At 51.3% G+C, this 21616-nt stretch overlaps 1 protein-coding gene across 2 annotated transcripts; it reads right to left on the bottom strand.

Annotated features, from left to right (window-relative positions):
- Positions 1-1948: 1948 nt before the first annotated feature.
- LOC133340235 (enoyl-CoA delta isomerase 2-like) lies at positions 1949-16426 on the bottom strand. 2 transcript variants are annotated; one of them, XM_061548266.1, is made up of 11 exons: positions 16365-16415; positions 13098-13239; positions 11632-11800; positions 10238-10336; positions 8336-8515; positions 7746-7815; positions 7274-7376; positions 6799-6919; positions 5651-5740; positions 4948-5091; positions 1949-3655 (listed from the first exon to the last, which is right to left on the bottom strand). In XM_061548266.1, the coding sequence occupies exons 3-11, from the start codon at positions 11743-11745 to the stop codon at positions 3500-3502; spliced, it is 1077 nt and encodes a 358-aa protein (XP_061404250.1). In that variant the 5' UTR covers positions 11746-11800; positions 13098-13239; positions 16365-16415; the 3' UTR covers positions 1949-3499. The 2 variants fall into 2 exon arrangements, with proteins under 2 accessions (XP_061404250.1, XP_061404249.1); XM_061548265.1 differs by lacking the exon at positions 13098-13239 and having other exon boundaries at positions 16365-16426.
- Between the last annotated feature and the right edge of the window lie 5190 nt (positions 16427-21616).

The raw sequence follows: 21616 nt of genomic DNA, 5'->3' as shown, positions 1-21616 counted from the left end.
GAGCAGAGCACTGGAAGAATAAAGCGCATCTAATTGGCATAGTGGGGAGCACAGGTAGAGCGCATCTGCGATTTATCTCAATCAACCCATGGCACCGGGGTCTGTGCTGGCAGTGTGTACGTGCTGAGAGTGTGTGTTGGGAGTGTGTGTGTGCTTGGAGTGTGTTTACGCTGGGAGTATGCGTGTGTGCTGGAAGTGTGTTTATGCTGGGAGTGTGTAAAATGATGTAGAGCACGTAGGCTTTCGCGACCAATATCATCCATAAGAGGTGTTTTTGGGTTAGATCGCGTAAATGATGTAGAGGTCGACCACGGCGGAGATGGAGTGAGATGGATCAACTTGTGTGCAGGAGATAGATTGCAGGAGATAGATTGGAGTATGGCGGGACCGTGAGTGATGATGTGAGGCGGTCTTCTTTCTGCAGTGGATAGACCGTGGCTCACGGTGATGTGGATATCTTTATTCAGCAGTAGACAGACCATGGCTCATGATCCTGATGTACACGAGTTTGCACTTTACCAGCACCAGTGTGACACGTGACGCAGTACTGTGGACACGTGTCATTGCTTGAATGAAACATTAGGCCGCTATATGTTTTTTTCTGGGTACGTGACCATTAATAATGAACTAAAATTGATTCTTTCGCACTTTAAACGCAATGAATGCATCGAAGGGTGATTTATCATTTAAGAAAAAGTTTATACTCGGGCTAATGGAACTAACAATCATACTTAATACAGTGTTTTTGGGTTAGACCGCGTAAATATGTCGTTAAACCCGCCACCACCCGACACAGCCAATTAGTAAGGTTTGTCACGTAAACAGAACATGCCGTACTAGTGACATGGTCACTAGTACAGCACACCGGTGTATTTATATTGGTCGCAAAAGCCTACGTGTTCAACAATCATACTATAAAGATGAACACGATACAAAATACAATCCATACGAGAAGACACATATAAGACAATCATATTGTGTATGTTACCAGGTAAGGCCCACTCACCTATGTAGCTCTTTTACTGGTAGGAACCTCCTGGTTACACCAGCCCACAGGAGATTATTGTGTCCGTCGTGCAGAGAGGGGCTGGGTGGGGAGGGGAGGGTGAGGAGGGGCTGGGTGGGGAGGGTGGGGAGGGGCTAGTCACCCCGTGGTGCCCTTATAAAACTCAACGTTTAACCTATTCACGCCGGCTTGTGCCCACCCTCACAGTCGGGCATATTTGCGGAATACACCACGCTGCCGTTGACCCTGGCCATTGACCGAGCAACCCAACGTTTCTACTAGCTCCCTCCGCAGCAGGAATGTTTCATAGCGACTTGGCCACTAATGATAGCTCAGCGAAGTGGCTTACCGTGTGGAAACTTATAGCAGCCAAAAACGCGTGATGATTCTCGATGATTCTGGAAACATGAACCCCAAACTGCAATGATTCATAGACTCGTTTGGCTAACGGTGAATCGCTCAATTTGTGGCTAAATTTCAGTTCCGAGAGTTAAAACAAATAAATCAGTTCGACTGTCACGCAGACGAGCATTAACTACGCAGAGTGAGAGCGGACGTGTGCTGCTCTCTGCTGTGCGTGGGGCAGAGCGCCACTTGAAAGAGGGCATCTCAAGAGGCAGCTCTGGGATATCCGCTTCTGAGGGCCGTTTCTCTCTCCGCGAGACACGCGGACGGACGTATCTCCTGCTAAATCAGATTAAAAAAGACAAAAATTATTTTAAAATGTGAGGGCAAGTCCATCCACTTCTAGGTTTCTGAAGTGTTAATGACCGTGTCGAGTTTGTCATTTGTCCTCCGATAAGGCCACTGTGCTCCCGTTGAACAACTCTTGCGGTCACAACTGCCGTTCACCACCCAAAGTGGTGGTGATGTCACCAACTGCGTTTGTGCCAGGCTAGGTGCACCTCGTCGTGACAAAGACACTCACGGACACACAACGGACCAAGGGAATTGTATTTATTTGCAAATTCTCATTCAAAAAGTCACGCAAATCGATTTCACACGGCGATGGAAAAAAGTGGAAATGCACTCGGGACGTCTCCCCGACGATGATTCGGACGCCATGGCCCTGAAATTAATGCCCCATTAGTGGACCCAGGACGAATTCGATCTCAAACCGAACAGAGCGGTGCGATGGATGTGCACTCTCTCACTGGCTCGCTCGCTCGCTTTCAGCATCACTACTCACTCACTGACTCGCTCACCTGCTCATTCGCAGACTCACTCACGGACTGACTCACCGACTCGCTCGCTCTCTCTCTCCCTACATGCTCACCGACTCAATCTCTCACTCAACACTGGCGCGAGCACAGGTGGTCCTCTTCAATGTCTACAACAACACAAGTAGAGGTCTCGCCACCACTATGACACGATCCTCCCGGTCGAGCAGCACGTGCTGCTAATGCAGTGTTTAGCGCAGGCCACTAAAAATCACCCAATCGCCCGAGTATAGATTCCCGGCACCGGCTAGCATCAGTGGGAAATGATACCTGAACCGATTCTGGGCCTCCCCTAGTGTGACTCGGCCTAAAATTAATATCTGCTATGTGTGGGCATGGTCCTGACCACCCCACCCCCCGTTGTTGCGGTGCTCCAGCCTTAACAGCGTGCCCATGTCCCACTGTTCTGTCGAGCCTAGACACGCAGTTGCATTTGTAAGATAAATAAAAAAGTATATTGCATTGCAATCGTTGCTCACCAACAGCATCTTGTGTTTGTGGATTTGTATGTGTAGGCGCATGTGTGTGTGCTGCGTGCGTATGTGGGCAGCGGTGTAGTGGTTAGCACACACTGGCGACCCGAGTTAGATTCCCGCTCACGGCTAACATCGGTGATGAATATCTGAACCTGGTCCTGGACGTCCCCTAAGGTCGACTCAGCCTTAAATGAGTACCTGGTATGGTGAGTAAACATCAGCAATGGGTAGACAAAAACGGCCGACCTGGCGTGTTGCTGACCACCCACCCCTTTGTGTGCCGGGTTGGTCTGCACAGGTGCTTGCTAACAACACTTTCCCCAACAATCTGTTAAGGCTATATTGGAGGCATTTTTCTGTGTGTGCACGTGTGGTGAGTACTTATATGTGTGCGTGTACATGTGTCTGCGTGCGCGTGTGCCTATCTGTGTGTGTGTCTGCGTGCATGCGTGCATGTATGTATGTATGTGTGCATCATCACAGCCCAATACTCTTTAAACAAATCCTGACAGTGCAGCAGCAGCTGCTGATTGGGCGTTTACGAAACGGAATCTTGAGAAACGCACGCTGCTACAATCAGTCCCATTCGGCACCAATTCGTCGCTCACGGATGGAACTCAGAGCACATTCCAAAGCGGTACACTCACACGCAATCTCCCGGCGGTACAACACGACATGACCACGACGCCTAACCACTAAACCGCACCCCACCATCACCACCGCGATGATGAGAAGTGGCGCCACACGGCACCGCACACAGCGGCCACCTCACCCCACCCCCTGCCCCTGGCGGCGGCCTACAGCTTGGCCTTGCTCTGGAAGAAGCCTGCGATGGCGGCCATGCAGTCTTCGGACTGCCAGCGCTCGATGAGCCGCTGGCACTCGCGCAAGTTGGCCGCATGCAGCGCCTCCCGCTCCGCGTCGCGTGACAGCTGTTTGGAGAACGCCAGGGACTGCGTGCGCACACGTGACGACACATCGTTAGTTTGCCTGCTCTTAACTCCCCCCCCGGCACCTCCGAATAGCACGGTTGGCTACGTACGGTGCGAATGAAGTTCAACGTACGTATGTGCCCTGCGACGCGACCTCGTTACGCGGAGCGGCGCAAATGGCTGTCATCGCGCGTCACACAGTTGGAGCATCGCTCGTACGGAGTAATACAATTTTTATCCAAACAACAAAAACTAACTATTTTTACTGTACCAGTCAAATACTTTCATGCATGTCGATTCGAAATGTGGAGGGAAAAACCGGAGGACCCGGAGAAAATCTACGTGACCACAGGGAGAACATGCAAACTCCAAATATACAGCAGGCGTTATGGTCAGGATTGAACCCACAACCTCCTGCATACCAGTCGAGGTAGTTAACACCTCGCCAACGTGGTGCAGCCCTTTGTGCATCTCACTACCGGATGGTTATACACGTGGGAAGATATCAGAGCACCAGCAAAATACCCACACGTGCAAGAGGGCAACACTCTATCCCATATAGATGAAACAGGTGGCGTGCACATTTTCTGTGCTGTCATCTCCTGGCGAGCCAAGTATGGCTCCACCTCGACACCAACAGGGAAGGGAGTTTCGCAACATCTCTGCAGCAATCCACTAGCCCTCGCTGCCTTCACAGTGCTGGGTTACAGGCAGCCACGATGTGCACAGCCACCACCACACAGTTAAGTGTTCTCAGAAGGACGAATAGATGGACAGAATATTTTGTGGGCAGATCAATAAGCAGCTGTCAGCTCCGTAAAATGACAAACAACAGGGATGTGCAAAAAAGACTCGAGTGCCATTTAAGATGTTGCTGTGTTTACTGCCAGCCTTCAACATTTTCTGTCCCTGCTTTTATTTCTAGCACGAGGAAAGACTCGCTGAGTCTTCAGACTCTCTTTCAAGAGGGTCCTGCGAAGTTTTTGCAGCAGTGGGCAGCAATGTTTGCAGTGTGCAATCCAACGCGAGTAATTATCAGGTCATTATTGTTCAGCACTGGGATGCTTTTGGGCCAATTCCTGTTACAGTAAAAAATACGGCGTGTTTTTTTTTTGCCATTACAGGAAATCCGAGAACCCGGAAGAAACCCATGCGGAACATACAGAAAAGGCACCCGGAGTCGGGGTTCGAACCCAGGCGCGCTTCTTGCTGCGAGGCATGAGCACTAACCACTGTGCCCCCCCCCCACCATGCCCAACTGAGCAATTTGCACAAAACAATAGAAACGACGGAACAACGATGGAACCATGCACCTTCTTGGGTAGCTTGGCAAACGTTTCCAAGCGAGCCCACACCTCCCGCTGGAAGCTGTTTTCGGGGTAGACTTCGGTGACAAGGCCCAGGTCGCACGCCTGCTGGGACGTCAGCCTCTTGTTGAAGAGAAGCATCTCGGTGGCCTGGGAGATCGTGAGGACAGGGTGCGCGCGAGACGGATGGACAGAGGAAGACGAGCAGGAGAATGTGCGCATGTAGCATGCACGTAAATTTTACGTGTGGGTGTGTGTTGTTTATATGCGTTGTCAGTCTGTGACTGTCCGAAACACCTGGAATTCTATCGGCTCAAGGAGACTCACACAAAGACCAGTAAACTCACCCAGAGACCCACAGAACAGTGGAAACACATTGGGCATGTTTCTCTGCTAATGCCCCAAAATACCTGGAATCCCATCGATTGACGCATCGTTTGGTTACCCCTTTTGTCCAAATCACAATTTGATGCTGAGCTGTATATGCTTCTTGATAACCTCACATGCAATTACCATTTGACCTATACTAGGGATGTATGTGGGTGGTCCAGGTGGTGCTGATGGGTAGGAGGAGCTGGCTAGCGGCTTGCGCGCTCGCGTGATATTGGCGATCCTGGTGGTGTGCCAAACCTCTGGCGGGAGGAGGCCGAGTGGCATTGGAACGGGCAGCGAGCGCCAGGATGCCAGGGCACGGCATGGCAGAGCTCACCTTGGCGGCGCCCATGAGCTTGGGGAAGATGTAGGAGGAGCAGCCTTCGGGGCTCTGCCCCAGCTGGCTGAACGGGGTGTGGAACGTCGCCTTCAAGGGAGACAGAGCGAGCACCGTGAGCACGCATCAAGATACTAAATAGCTATTAAACAATTTTTATTTTACCAGGTAAGGCCCACTGAGCTATGTAGCTCGTTTTTCAGAAGCCACCTGGGTATCACAAATGATAGCGTAACTAAGTGGTGGCTTATCGTGTGGGTCGAACCCACTTCCTCCTGTATACCAGGCGATGGAGATAATATCTCACCACCGGTGGCACCTCCATTCATCGTGCATGCAATTCGTACGCAAACGTTCCCATGAGGCTTATGGTCAAAAGAATCAAGAATACATTCGAGGTAGGCCAAATAATACGGAAAATATAGACGGGACAGAAAAAAAAGAGACTTGCAGATCAAAACAGTACTGACACAAAAAACAATGTGTATGTGTGTGTGTGTGAGCACGTCTTTCTGTGGGGAGTGGTAGTGTAGCGGTTAGCGCACTGCACCACGAACCCAGCGACCCAAGTTTGATTCCTGCTCACGGCCAACACTAGTGAAGATTATCTGAATTGGTCCTGGGCCTCCGCTAGGTCGACTAGGCCTCAAATGAGTACCTGGTGCTGTGTGTAAACATCGCCACTGGGGAGACAGGCGGCCGGGCGTGGTACTGGCTACCCACCCCCTCGTGAGCCGTGCACCTGCCTCAACAGTCTGTTAAGGCTACACGGGGGATCTTTGTCTTTGCATTTGTATAGGAGAGCGGTGGAGCAGCGGTTAGAGCGAAGCATTGCAAACCTGGCGACCCGAGTTCAGTTCCTGCTCACGAGCAATATCAGTGGCAAATATCTGAACTGGTCCTGGGCCACCCCCTAGGTCTACCCATAGACTTAAAGAGTACCCGGTGCTGTATGTAAAAACATCAGCAACGGGGAGTCAAAGGCGGGCAGGGCGGCCGTGGCTTTGGCCAATCACGCCCACATGTGTGTGCCGAGCCGACCTTCAATAATGCCTGCTACAACAGCGCTTGCCCCAACAGTCTGTTAGAGGGGGATATCCCCGGGGGATTCCTTGTGATGTAGACATGCATGTGGGTGGGTGGCCGACCCTGCTGCTGGCGTAGACGGCGTCGTAGAGGCCGAGCAGCGTCACCGACACGCCGACCGCCGGGCCGTTCACCACCGCCACCAGTGGCTTGGGGAATTCGATGAAGGACGACACAAACCTACTGCTCGCGCAGAGGTGAACAGCCATCGTTACCAACGCCAACCAACCGACACCCATCACCGTCGTCCGTCGCGCGCCCCCCCCCCGTCATCATCATCCATCACCCATCATCATCGCCAATCACCAGCGTCTATCCTCACTGCCACCACTGCAGTTCATCAACAGCACTGATCATCATCGTCACGACTCGTCACCCACCACCACCACCAATCACGACCACCGCCACTCATCACCACCATCGCCACTGACCACCATTGCCCATCACCACTGGCATTTATCAATAACCATCAGCACCCAACAACAGCACCACCTTTGACCACCACTGCCACCCCCTCACCCACGTCCCCCGGCTCACCGCAGCAGCTCGGCGGCGTCGAGCGCCATCTGCTTGATGCCGCTGGGCGGGATGTTGGTGAAGTTGCTGAGGTCGTTGCCGCTGCAGAAGTAATCGCCGGCGCCTGGGGCAAGCGGTGCATGCGTGTAGGTGAACACACACACGTGCGCGTACGTGCTCGCTCCCACTCTCGCCGGTGCTCACACATACACACTGGTGCAGGTGCACACACGGCTACAGTGTTTCATTCACGGTGCTATGAGTCTGCTAACCAGAACAACTCCCAGCCACGGCTATCCGACCCCTCCCCACCACTTCACTAAGCAACATTGACCAGCGTGAAGTACGGTCAAACAAACCTCGTGACCTCATTGCTGTGTGGAGGCCTTCATCCAGCAGTGGATTGACAAAAAGGGCTGCAAACTAATGCTGATGTACAACATTGGAACAAGCATATCTATATGTAGATGCGATGGCGTTTGGAGAATCTCACCTGTGATAACGGCAAACGCGGACTCGTCTTTCCCAGCCTCCTCCAACGCCTTCATGATCTCTTCGTACATCTGGGAGGCGACACGGGTACTCAAGGACCATCGCAACATATCGCACTTCTCACGCGTCGGCACTTGCAAACCGCACATCCTCCGTGACGATGGTATGCACGTCTCAAGTCAGATGGCGGCAGGCGTTCCCAGTGAGCTACTGGGCCATTCTTTTAACGGCGAGTCAGCCGGGAGATAGCGGTGGCAGCAAAGCGCTGTGGAGGCGATATGTTAACTCCCTTGCCTGGTATACAGGAGGTCGTGGGTTCGATCCCAAACCTGACACCTGCTGTATATTTGGAGTTTGCGTGTTCTCTCTCCCCGTGGTGGTGTAGATTTTAATCCTGGCTCTTTCCCCTCCACATTTAGAATCAACGTGCGTATATAGTATTTGGCTGCTGTAAATTTACACATGATAGGCCACTAAGTTAAGCTGTAATTTGTGGTCAGGTCACTTCTGAAAAAAAGCTATATAGCTCAGTGGGCCTTATCTGGTAAAATAAAAACATTGTTTAGTTTAGAGCTGGGTTGCGGGCGTTACCGTGATGTTGATGGCATTCTTCTTGTCAGGCCGGTTCAGCGTGATCACCGTCATGTTGTTCTCACGCTTCAGCTGCAGGGTCTGGTAAGCTGTGGCTCCGGCCTCCGTCGACGGAGCAGCAGGAGCCTCGGCCGCCACCAGCGAGTCGATGAGCTGCACGTACTTCAGCCGAGCCTCTTCCTGCCGGGGTTCAACGGTCGGGGTGAGGGGGTGGTGGTGTCATCACGAGCAATCGTGATTAGAGAGACGGCTCCTGCGGTCAGTCGCTGGAGATCAAACCGGGTTGAGACCTCAATCCGTAAACTAGAACTAAACTATTTTTATATAGAAGTGACCTAGCCATGAATAATAGCTCAACGAAGTGGATTAGCGTGTGTAAATTTATTGCAGCCACGCAAACTCCAAATATACAGGCGTCAGGGTTCTGGATCAAACCCACGACCTCCTGTATACCAGGCGAGGTAGTTAAAATCTCACCACCGTGGCGCCCTCTAACCCAGGATCTCAACATACATAGAACGGTGGTTGGGTGGCTCATGGGTTCAATAGTTGGAGACCAAATCGGGTTGAGACACCTCAATCCGTATTGCAACAACTGGAGAGATGCGGTAGCATTGGCCGTGACGATCTCTGGACCTTGACCTGGCACTGAGGTTGCCATGTGCGACTCGCTGTACCCCCCACCAGGAAAGTTAAAGTGAGAGGTGGTTCGGGTGGGCTAACGGGGCTCATGGCCAGGTCCGAGATGGTGAGCAGGCAACGGCTGAGATCTTGGGTTAGAGTGAAGAATTCAGCCCTTCACGACGTAGCTGGGTCTCCTCAAATGTAGCGAGCTGATGGTCTCAGCCCGTTTACCAGTTATCCATGCGCAAAAAAATACGTCGCGTTAAATTCCATTTACACTTAAAATTGGCTCAATCCAGCTCTGAGAATAACATGAAAATATATCCATTTGATTGCCATGCCGCGAACATGTCCACTACAAAGCTGTCAAAATCTGAGAGTTTGTTTACCATATAAGAACTCAATTACAAGGTCAATCTGGTGAAGATGGCCTTAGAATGGAAAGATAACACGAGCACATGCGCTCTAAATGTTGGGATAATGATTTTATGTTTGAAATAGCTGCCCTCCTTTACGCCGGGGCAATTCAGAACTTGCATCATCTCGAAGATTTTGATAGGGCACCCTCAGTGGAAGCTATCTCTGTGCGGCACCTGCACTGCAAGTGGGCATTCGTCTGCCAGTAGGGGGCAATGATTCGGGTATTTTTCGAATTGGCAAATTTGGGCTAAAGAGTTATTATGTTTGTTTTCGCACAGGAAGCCTCACTGACTCATAACTCTTTCAGGTGGGTCCTTAAAAGTGTTTTCAGTCGGGGCGTGGCGATTGCTGTGTATATTCCAAATGGGTAATTCGCGGCGCAGGCCCCACCCCATCATCACCTCCCTCCCCCGCCCACGGCCACTCGGTGCCGGCCATCACCCCGCCCATGATTTAAGTGTCGTTAGTTTCAAGTCTGAACATCTTTCATCGTGCACTCTTCACAAGTCGGGTCCACCACGAATGCACGCTGGATCACACGTGGTAAGCTCTTGGGAATAATAATGTTTTTTTTAAGTCTTGCGAAATTGGCTCCGACTCTGATGGATCCCGAACATCTGTCTAACGGCTTCCATCTTACCGGTAATTGGCATTTTTGAAGTCACCTTGTGCTTGTAGATACGGCGAGCAAATTACACAGGGGATCTTTAACGTCGACCTCGAAGCAGACAAGGGCGTATCTTTACGGTTAACAAAACGGCGGTAATGACCAGGGTGGCCTGCCGGCATTTGAACCGGCGAACCTCCTGGGCCGCGTCACCGCCCCGTAGCCTCCCGGAACCGACACGCGGCAGTTACCTTGCTCAGAGGTCCCAGGTTCTTCCACGCCTCCCACTTCATTTTGTTGACAAAGTCCAGCATTCCGGGCTTGGGGGTGTTGCAAGACCCCTGCGTGGACTGAACGGACACAGCAGGGCACATCAAGACCCACCGCCAACGCTCAACCACAGCGCCAAACCGACGGCTCAAAATAGAAATCGCCACCGACGCCGCTTCTACACCTCCCCCCACCCAAAAATAACATTTGGCGGCTGGCTCAGACTGCCTCCAACGCCATGGAAATTCCATCTGGGCCCAGCAGGGGGAAAACGTCCGGATAACGATTTCTGTCAGCAAGCGGCGCTGCAGATAGCAGCTTACGGGGAGGCCGGCGGAAACACGACTGACCACTTCCGTCACAACGCCACTTTGCAGCAGGAAACAAAGATCCCCGTACAGCCTCAACAGACTGTTGGGGCAAGTGCTGTTAGCGAGCACCTATGATGGCCGGCACGGCACACGAGCAGGTGGGTGGCCAGCACCTCGCCCAACCGCCTTTGTCTCCCCAGTGACGACGTTTACACACCGCACCAGGTACAGCAGGATACACACACACGTGCACGTAAGTACGGTGCTTTTGTAAAAAAAAAAATTTATGAGAGGGGGTGGGGTTGAGCCTTTGGTAGGGGGGATTTTGCCCCCCGGGACTGCTGCACCTGTACTCATGTCCATCTCTCTCTCTTTCTATATCGCTCTTCATGTCACAGTCGACCTCTCCTCCTCCCCGCGTCTCTAGAGACCGTCTACTCTGTACACCTCTTACTTTCTGCACAGGGGTGTTTTCCCTCTGGCCGGCTGCTGTATACCTCGGTGTGTGGTCGTGGTGATTGGGGTTGTGTAGCGGTTAGCGCTACGCTGCGTTACGAACCCAGCGACCCGACTTCGATTCTCGCTCACGGCTAACACCAGTGATGATTATCCGGACCGGTTCTGGGCCTCCCCTAGGTCGACTCAGCCTCAAATGAGTACCTGGTGTGGTGTGTAAAACCATCGCCACTGGGGAGCCAAAGGCGGTCGGGCGTGGTGCTGGCTACTCACCTCCTCGTGTGCCATGCTGCCCTTCAAGTGCTTTTTGCTAACAGCACTTGCTCCAACAGCATGTTAAGGTTATATGGAGGATCTTTGTCTTTGGTGGAAGTGGTGGTGGTGATTGGGGTTGGGGAGGTAATGGTGGGGGGGGTGGTGGTGATTGGGGTTGTGGTGGTAGTGGTGATTGGGTTGTGGTGGTGGTGATGGTGGTGATTGAGGTTGTAGTAGCGATGGTTGTGATTGAGGTTGTAGTAGTAATGGTGATTGGGGTTGTGGTGATGGTGGCGGTGGTATGGAGGGGGGCGGTAGTTGGTGGTGGTAGTTGGTGGGGGTGCGTGTACCACCTGCTTGAAGAGTGCGTAGATCTGGAGCTTTGCCTCATTTCCTGGGTCCGACGTCAACTTTCCCAGCCGCTGCTTCGCCGCCTCAAACTCGGCCTCACTCGCCACGGGACGCATGGCCACGGCGGAGCTGCGGAGGCCGGCACGAGGAATGTCCCTCCATGGCACTGTCCTGCACGGCGGCGACGACCAAGCGGACGAACACGTGGTCAAGACGACGCGACGTCGCACCGAGCTCCAGAGTGCGAACTCCAAACAACTTCTGAAGACGGCCGCAGTAGTGCGTGGCGAAAGCCCGAGAGAAGATATGCTCAGCAAGAAATACCACACTCGGATCATGAGTGGCAGCGAAAACTACACGTTGAATCCTCCGGAGGGACAATGCCGCCGACGCCGCCGAGCGGTATGGCTGGCGTTTATGCTGTGAACTCTGTACCACTTTGCCAATCATCACTGGTCAGTGGTAACGGTGCACCGGGTGAATGATTGACCTGCTGTTGTTTTTCCTCGTGGTGCTGAACTGAACTCTAAAAGTGACGCGAGTCTGGATCGCCAAGCTCATCCCTTAAACAGGAATGACTCTGGAGGAGTCCTTGGCGCCGTCGTCTTTCCACCGCTATATGCGAACCAGGAGCTCATCCTTGTGCTACTTTTGGCTCTTAAGTTAAAAGCGAAACGACGGATAAACACCTTCTACTAAATCAATAGTATGGCGAGTGCGATGAAAACCAGCACTTTTCAATCAATAAGTAGAATTATGATGGTGTGCTGTGCTGGACTATACCCCAAATGTCTATGCTCCCGACTTCACCAACCTGCACTGACCAGTACGGTGAAAGTATGGCCAAATAACCTTGATGACCCGTATGGCTTTGGGAGGCCCTCATCCAGTAGTTTATTGACAAAAAAGGGGCCGTCTGTACATGTTCACTGCAATGAAGATCATGCCAACGTCGACAGCATTGTGATGATGATGAGGGTTTTAAAACAATTGTAACGCTGTCACTATCCACCAAATAGGCTCGAGAGAGTAACCAGGCAGGCCGTAGCCAGCCGGCAATCCTATTTTGGGTTGGAGTAGCAGTAGTGTGTCTGTATGTTGAACTTCTTTCGAACCGTATGTAGCCAAATGTGCCAATCAGAGGTGCGGGGTAAAGGACAACAAACTAAATACAAAAATAAGTTCTCCAGCAATGAGTTTGTAATCAAAATAATGAAAGTGCACAACTCCAGTGGCTTCCTAATATCGGAAGAGCGTTTCCAGATGGCCACAGAAGCGTATCTGAAAGCGCGCGATGCTGCGGTGACTGTCTGTTCGATGGCCAGCCAAAATCCGCTGCTGTGAGGATGAACCGGAGTTCGCGTGTTGATTTATATGCTCCTTGACAAGATCAGTAAGGTATTGTGGTTCATTTGTGCCAAGTGCTTTAAAAGTGGCGGCGCTGATTGCATTAAAAGTTGCTACTCACTCTCCCGTCCAGGTCACGCCTTCTCGTGAGACTCAACTCCTGCCGACGAGACAGCGTGTCGAATCCGGTCCAGAGTATGCTCGTGTTTGAACCAATGGCACTTGAAATTATGGGCTCCAATATGGCCGCGTGGCAAACTTATCTGATGGAATGTGTAAAAGAAAAATTCCCAAGTGAGATTATATATACATAGCTGTGCAGTGCACGTATGCAACTCGCAAACAACTACACCACCCCCCACCCGCCTCTCTCTCTGGTGGTGACTTTGGCTGAGGTTGTGGTAATGCTGGGTGAAGGTCAACGGGTGTGTGGATTTCTTGGGTTTCACAGCCAAATGTCCAATCGCCTGCAGGAAAGCTGTTTAAACCCCAGGACCCATCCACCAACTTGTTGACCTGTGATGGTTCTAGACTACCGTGTGTGGTTTAGATGTTAGGGGTCTCTTCTTCTTTCGTATGGCTGATGTACTATTTTTTTTTATCAGAGAAGGCCCACTGACCTATACAACTCTTTGTCAGAAGCGACCTTGCCACAAATGATAGCTCAACGAAGTGGCTTATCATGTGGAAATGTATAGCATCCAAATACTCTAAGCGCATGTTTATAAATGGTGAGGGAAAACCTGGAGGACCTGGAGAAAAATCCACGTGGCCACGGGGAGAACGTGCAAACTCCAAATATACAGGCGTCAGGGTCGGGATAGAACCCACGACCTCCTGTATATCAGGAGAGGGAGATAAAATCTCGCCACTACGGCGTCCTTGTTGCGCCGCATGTAGATGCGGAGCAACAACTGCAACTTCACATTCAGGTGGTCAGGCCAGACAACCGCGTCAGGAGCAGCAAAGTGTGTCGTCGTGATGTTTCCTTCGTATTTGCAGATCGTACGTTGGATGTGAGGGTTAGGGCTGTGTGTTGAGACCACTGATGCAACCTCCTCCACCTCCCCATCCTCATCTCTCCTGACCCCGTGCTCTCACTTCTACGATCCGTTTCCACTCGCTCCCATTTTCTTCTGTCTTCCCCCACCCATTCCCTTGTTTTTGTTTCCATTCACTATACAGGATCCTTATGACTCTTTCTTCCCTTTCCCGTGGGGCGGGTGCCATGGGTAAAACGTTGCTCGTGTCCGTGAAATATTGTGAGCGCTATGAATTGCATTATTTTTATTGCAGCATTAGCATGTACCTAAAACAGCTATTGAAGATGGCTCGGGATCAAAGTAATACAACAAAGAGGTGGGTGGATGGGTGGGAGTCGGAGTGCTCTTGGCAATGTAACTCTGTACACCTCCATGGCACTCTACATAATTCTAAAAGGTTGACTACGTACAGTGCGAAAGAAGTTCAACATACATGCGTATTGCTCTCTGTGTGACTCTACGTAACTGCAATTTTGTGTAACTGCCACCACTGCCGGCGGTCTTGGGCTGTGGTTGTCCTTGTAGCAGAGCTGCGAAGCTCATCTGGAGGGGGGGGGGGGGCTTGCCAGTGGAGCCCTTGAGACTGTGAAGAAACGTGCCCTTGGGCAGTAAACGTCGCTGGAAGAGACGAACACCGGTTGGAGGGTCAAGCCTCACAATGGAGTGGCAGCCAAAAGAGGGGCAATGCACCATGACCAGACTTCCACCTCACGGGGAGATGGAGCAATGAAATCGGCTCGTGATGACGAGATGGACTGTCGCGTGGCGAGACTGTGAGATGAGTTGAGCGATCTTTGGGGGGGGGTCGTCATCCAGCAGTGGATGGATCATGGCCGATAATGATGAAGGCGAGGGCTTTGTGTGATTTAGTGGTCGTTAAAGAGGTAAAGTGTCGCAGCTAGCGTGCTGCGCAAACAATCCGGCGATCCAAATTCCATTTCCGCTCACGACCAACACCACTGACGATTATCTGAACCGGTCCTGGGCCTGCCTTAGGGTCGACTCAGCCTAAAATGAGTTCCCGGTGCAGTGTGTAAACATCGCCACTGGAGAGACAAAGGCGACCGGGCGTGGTGCTGGCCACCCACCCCCTCGTGTGCCGTGCCGGCATTCATAGGTGCTACTCGCCAACAGCACTTGCCCCAACAGTGTGTTAAAGGTTACACGGGGGGTCTTTTGGTCGTCCTCTGATCTAACACCGTTTGAGACGAGGCTCAAAAGAAAGCTGTCTCTGGTGTGAACCAATCAGTTTCAAGGACAATGCATATATTATCAGAGTACGTTTGTTGTTTGCATTCTGACAAGTATTGTGGTTAATGCAGACATGATTCCTTGTAAAAAGTTTCAGTTTGGTGTTTTAACATCTTAACACCTGTTTTGTTGCCAGAAAAAAAGGGGAAAAAACTATTCTCATATTTTGGTGCCGGCAAAGGAGGTCCCCACGTTGTTACAGAGTTAGGCTGACCGCTGGCGAAGCACCCGTCAAGTCATCCCTGGTGCGCGAAACCCACAGCACCTGGGATTATCCCGTAACCTCCTGCCGGGCGCCTTCACCACCGCACGTGACTTCAAGGTGCACCTAGCCTGGCACAAGCGCGTTATGACGTCGCTAAGAGAGTTAACTCTGCAATCTATATGTGCAACCACCACCACCATGGTTGTTGCAGGCTGCTGCCTGGCTACGTGGGTGGGCAGAGCAGCCAAACTCCTTCCCCCGCACCTCCGATTCGCACAGTTGGCTACCATTCCTGTCAACCCCTTGTCAGTGCCCTACCTTACTACAGACCAATTCAGACCTTACTGGACACCCCGTGGCCCATATATAGCTCAACGTTCATCCTACAAAGTCCCATCACAAGGGAGAAACACAAACAAATAGACACTTAATTTGTGTTGCCCGCATTGAACCTAAAAAACTCAATTTCCCTGCACAAGAATACAGGGTAAGCCGTATGGGTTGGCAGCTTTGGGGCTACGTACGGTGCGAAAGAAGTTCAACAACAACAGCGTGCGTACTGCCCGGCGTGGCGAAATATGGTGAAGACAACCACAGCCCCACCACGACCCGCACGGTGTGGGAAGAAGTTCGTTAATTAATCCAGCAGTGGAATCAGCGCGGTACAGTGCACGCGTACAGTGCGGTGTAGGGAGGTAACGAGACCCGGCTTCAGTTCACCCACTTGGCTCAAACCCTTTGCGAACTTTGATTTGCGTGTAAATAACTTTTTTTCGTGTTTATACATTTCCCTTTCATAAACGACGGCGATAATTACAACTCTGACGGAGCGTTTTCCGAAACGTCTCGGCCCCGCAGCCGCCAAATCGCCGAATTCGCCGTCACCGACCTGAACGAAGCGCGGAGCAGAAGCCCACCCAGCCGACTCACAGACGCCATGGCAAAGTGACGTCAGACCCGCGAGATGACGTCATGTAGCCGCCTCGGACGTGTTGGTTACGTGACGTCACGTAAACCACCGCGGCCGCGGAGGTGACATGCGGTCACGCGCGAGGATGGAAGTGTGACGTGACGTCATGTAACGGTGGCGGGGGGGATGCGGTGACGTCAGGAGAGCTTCTCAGGATAGTAAAATGTATTTAAATTGCAGAAATCCGATGAGCTGTGAAAATCTTTTTTTTCACAGATGTGGGTAATTGTTTATAACCGAATGGAAAAGCAAGCTTTTAATATGTGTAAAGTTGAATTTGCATCAGGCACCAGGGTATAAATAATTACTGTCTCCAACTCTTATGATCCTCTCTTAGTGCGATGAAGAAGGGCCATTGCCTGAAACGTCGCCTCTTGAAGGCCATAAAGTGTTATTGATTCTGATTCTATTGACGAGCGTCTTTACATTGCAGGAATCCGATGAGCTATGAAGATATTCTTTTCACAGATGTAGTTTACTGTTTATAACCGAATAAAAAACAAGTATTATTTGGGTCTTTCGGTAAAGTCACGTAGATATAACAATAAAATAATAAAAATAAAGTGAATAAAAAGAATACAAATATAACGATGTTTCGATCGCAACACAAGCAATTGTCATCAGGTGAAAAAAGAGGGGGAAAAGCTGCTGATGCAGGCTGTTTTAAAGATTTGAAATGGGTGTAGCCCAAGGGTCATAAACCTAAAGACTTTACCGAAAGACCCAAAGAATATTAATTCCTGCAGTCACGAAAGCTTTAAGTAAAAAAACTAGCTTTTAATATAATGTGTAAAGTTAAATTCGCATCAGGCACTATGGTATAAATAAGTGCTGTCTCCAACTATTATGTTCTCTCTCTTTGTGCTATTGTAGTGTTGTAAGGACGGACTTCTAAACTTCTTTATGGCACACACTGTTTATTATCTTAATACACAGTCCCTATCACACTAAGGGGTATATGGTCCCCTCACCCGTTACCCTCAGAAGGTACAGCCTCCGGACCTTGCAGGCTATCTAATCTCCCTGCTCTCCCAGCGTCCTCAGGCTGGACCTAGGGGATCTCTCCCCAACCACTGGTTACTCTGAGCCCTAGCCCTGATAAGGGCTGGAGGGCTTGGTCCAGGGTCCTAGACGTCTTCAGCCGACTTGGATCTTCGTGTAGCAGAACTCCTCCAGAGCTCTCAGCGCTCTGGCTTTTATACCTGTTCGTGGCCGGGTTGTCCAATCCCCGGCCACCTTGTGGGACCCTCTGATTGGTCCTTCCAAATCTGGCGTTTGGATCCTACCTCACCCCATTTGACCCTGACCGTTTGATTGAGCGGGAAACCCTTGTTTACGATCCGCTCTCTCACAGTTTGTGAACAGCGAGTAGTTAACACCACTACACTATGAAGAAGGGCAATTGCCTGAAACATCTCCTCTTGCATAGTTTTCCTTTAAAGGCCATACAGTGTTATTGATTCTGATTCTATTTATGAGCATCTTTAACACCGTGTGCTGTGACGTCATGTTGCCGATAGGGGTTGACACAAATCTGTAAGTTTGTTGACGTCACGCTTTTGTTTGCAACATTTTGACCAGTACAATACAGTAAATGTATTTTTTACAGGCGCATTGTTAAACATCATTTAAATTTAATGTTGTTTTTTTTAAAGAGTTATCAAGCTATCTGTCGATGCTGCTGCGTTGGCAGTGGTGTGCATACCATGAAGGAAGACATTCTACAAGGACACTGGCCTTAATGGGGGGAAAAATATAAAACTGTAATCTTACCTATGAACGTCATTTTTTGTCTGTCTGTCCGTCTGTCTGTCCGTTTCTCTGTCTGTCTGTAGATACACACTTGCGAAGGATTTGGCTCACAAACCGTGGGGTGAATGTATAAAAAAGTGGCCAGGTTCCATGCCGTAAGCCCCATGGTGAGCCAGCACTATTCTGTTTCCCATCCATCAACTTTAAAGTAGTTAAATTAACAATTTAGTGCAATTAATTATTATTTAATTATTTCCTCGTACAGCACTAAAGCTGCCCGAGGGTTGCCCCGAGCAACGCACACGCGTCATCGGTAGAGGGGCAGAGATTTCTAATTTACGTTCAAAATGCAAAACAAATACACACGACGCTGAGGTAAATTCATCAAAGTATCATGTCCTCTTCTCCTCCCCCCACCCCAATGTGTGCACTTACTATTTTCGGGTCGGTAGATACTAATATTATAGGGCTTAGTATTATTGTAGCGTGGGCGAGGGGATGGTGGGGGGATGAGTAGCCGCCCAGCTCCCAGCCTGCCAAGGTGCCACCTCGGCCGGCTGGGCAATCTAGGCAAGGCCAGGGGCTCTTTACGGGACTAGGCTTCACCACGGCACTCTGTCAGGTTAGTAGTTTGTGCTATAGAGTCGATATATACTGATATAGAGTCAGCATGTACTATTGTAGTGATAGAAGGTACCACCACAGTCAATATGTACTGCTGTAGTCATAGCAGGCACTACCACAGTATGAACTGCTGTAATCATAGCAGGTACCACCACAATTGGTATGCACTGCTGTAGTCATAGCAGGTACCACCACAGTCGTTATGCACTGCTGTAGTGAAAACAGGTACCACCACAGTCAGTATGCCCTGCTGTAGTGATAGCAGGTAACACCACAGTCGGTACGCACTGCTGTAGTGAAAGCAGGCACCACCACAGTCGGTATGCACTGCTGTAGTTACAAGCAGGTACCACCACAGGCGTTATGCGCTGCTGTAGTGAAAGCAGTTACCACCAAAGTCGGTATGCACTGCTGTAGTCATAGCAGGTACCACCGGAGTCAGTATGCACTAAAGGCCGACCGGGTTTCGGTTTTGGCGCCGAAAGTTGGCAAATGGCCACTTTCACCATACTTTCGGTTTTGGCCAAAAGTCAATTTTTAACTTTCGGTTTACTTTCTAGATTTGAAGTTTTTGTGACTGCAAGGATCCATACTTTTGCCTCTTTCGGTAAAGTCACGTAGGTAAAGAAAAAAAAAACATTAAATCACGACGTTTCGATTGCAACACAAGCAATCATCATCAGGTGTGAACACCACAGCAAGAAAATTTATACTAAAGTGGGAGAGATGCCAGGAGGCTATATAAGTCAAAAAGGGGGGGGGGGGTGGGAGGGGAAATGGTGGGGCAGGGGGGAAAGGGAGCAAGGGGAGCAGTGCTGCTAATTTGCTTTGGGTGCCCTCATTGGTTTTAGCTGCAGTCGTAGCGGCTGCGTCGCTCTTTTTTTTCCTCCCCGCGCATCTCTAACTCACTCGGCCTCTCGCTTCTGGTCCCGCCTACTTCCCCTCCTACCCACCCAGTTTCGCATTCCCAGTCCCTGGCGTCAACGAGGCGCCCTCCACCGCATCGACACGGCGAGGCCGCGCTTATCCGGCAGAACCCGTACCGCCTCAGCCCGGCGGAGAAGGAGCACGTGCGGCTCGCGGACGATGAGATGCTCACCGTGGATGTCATCTCGCCGTCCACCAGCACGTGGGGAGCCCCATCGTGCTCGTTAAAAAACAGGATGGCAGCTTGTGTTTTTGCATAGATTTTCGCAAGCTGAATAAGATATCCGTGGCAGACGCTTATCCCCTCCTGCGGATGGACGATTCCCCTATGTGCTTTGGCGGGCGCACAATGTTTTTCCACCTTGGACCTCCTGTCTGGGTTTTGGCAAGTACCGCTCGGTGAAGCTTCTAAGGCAAAAACTGCTTTCTGTACACCTCAAGGCCTCTTCCATATTAACAAGCTTCCGATGGGGCTCCACTCCACTCCGGCCACGTTCTAGCGGCTGATGGAGCGGGTCTCCAGTGGGACTCTTGCTTAATATACCTCGATGACGTGATCATTTTTAGTCGGACGTTTGAGGAACATCTCGTCCGGCTACACGCCGTCTTCCTGAAAATGCGGGCGGCGAACCTAAAGTTTAAGCCGCAAAAGTGCCACCTGCTCCAGAAGTCTGTACGCTACCTGGGGCAATTCCAGCATTGCAACGGATCCCGACAAGACGTCGTGTGTCCGGAGCTGGCCTACCCCCACCTCGGTGGGGGAGGTCCGCAGTTTTATTGGATTTGCGTCGTACTATCGTCGTTTCATCCGCATTCATCGCGCTCCACGTTGCCCTGGTTAACGCACCCCCCCTCCGCTACCCCGACTTCTCCGTGCCATTTGTCCTGGACACGGACGCGAGCAACACTGGCATTGGCGGAGTCCTGTCCCAGGTGGTAGACGGGGTGAAGTGCGTTGTAGCTTATGGCAGCAGGGTGCTGTCACCACCCGCACAACGCTACTGGGTTACGCACCGAGAGCTCCTCCCAATTGTTGTTTTCATCTAGCAGTATAGGCCCTACCTGTATGGCAGGTGCTTTTTGGTGTGCTCTGACCACGCGGCGCTGCAGTACGTGCTGCGTGTGGACCAGCCTGCGGGCCAACTCTCACGCTGGCTGGAGATCCTACAGGAGTATTCCTTCATGGTGTCATAGCGGAAGGGGGCCCAGCATTTGAACGCGGACGCCCTGTCGTGACTGCCGCCGAGCGACAGGTGCACGTGCTTCTAGGGCTCAGGGCACTGTAGGGTGTCCCTCAGCGGTGTCCTGTGTTGCCGTTTCCAGGTACCTCGCAACTAGCGGACCCCAGGCCACCTTCGGCCCCGGTCCCCCGGCCTTAGGACAATGTCGACCCGGCTGGCCGAATGGCTGATCCCGGAGTGACACCGGGCTCACCGGGATGCTCACGGTGCCAGCTGGGGGCCTTGGGAGGGGGAGGTGCAGGTGCAGCCACATACGATGGGCCGGACACAAGGACTGGTTCATGGCGGATTTTGTGACCACCCTACGCGCGCCCACACACCGCTTCGGGTGGTCGGGGTTCTGGTTGTTGCAGGGGTTCTGTTGATTTTGTCCTTGCTCTTTCCTCACATTTCCATTGTCCCCTCACATCCATGTATATCGTGTATATGTTGTACAGGCGGGCTGGGGTATTTATTGGGGTTCATGTTATCGTTGTGTGTGCAAGTCGATGTGTGTGTGCGGGTCGATGTATGTGTGAGTGTGTGTGTAAGTCGATGTGTGTGTGTAAGTCGATGTGTGTATGTGTGAGTCGATGTGTAAGTCCATGTATGTGTGTGTAAGTCCATGTGTGTAAGTCGCTGTAAGTC

This window comes from Lethenteron reissneri, chromosome 9, assembly GCF_015708825.2.
Source record: "Lethenteron reissneri isolate LAM-NWPU_2019-01 chromosome 9, ASM1570882v1, whole genome shotgun sequence".
NCBI classification, from domain to species: Eukaryota; Metazoa; Chordata; class Hyperoartia; order Petromyzontiformes; family Petromyzontidae; genus Lethenteron; species Lethenteron reissneri.
The sequence above is the reverse complement of the archived record's forward strand: the minus strand, read 5'-3'. Positions and strand labels throughout refer to the sequence as shown.

Coding starts and splice junctions, on each gene's coding strand:
- LOC133340235 (XM_061548265.1), bottom strand. CDS start 16,414: ATGGCGTCTGTGAGTCGGCTGGGTGGGCTTCTGCTCCGCGCTTCGTTC. Junction 5,092..5,650: donor AGCTCATGGGCGCCGCCAAG/GTGAGCTCTGCC, acceptor ACGATCTCCCAG/GCCACCGAGATGCTTCTCTT. Junction 3,656..4,947: donor TTGCCAAGCTACCCAAGAAG/GTGCATGGTTCC, acceptor GTGCGCACGCAG/TCCCTGGCGTTCTCCAAACA.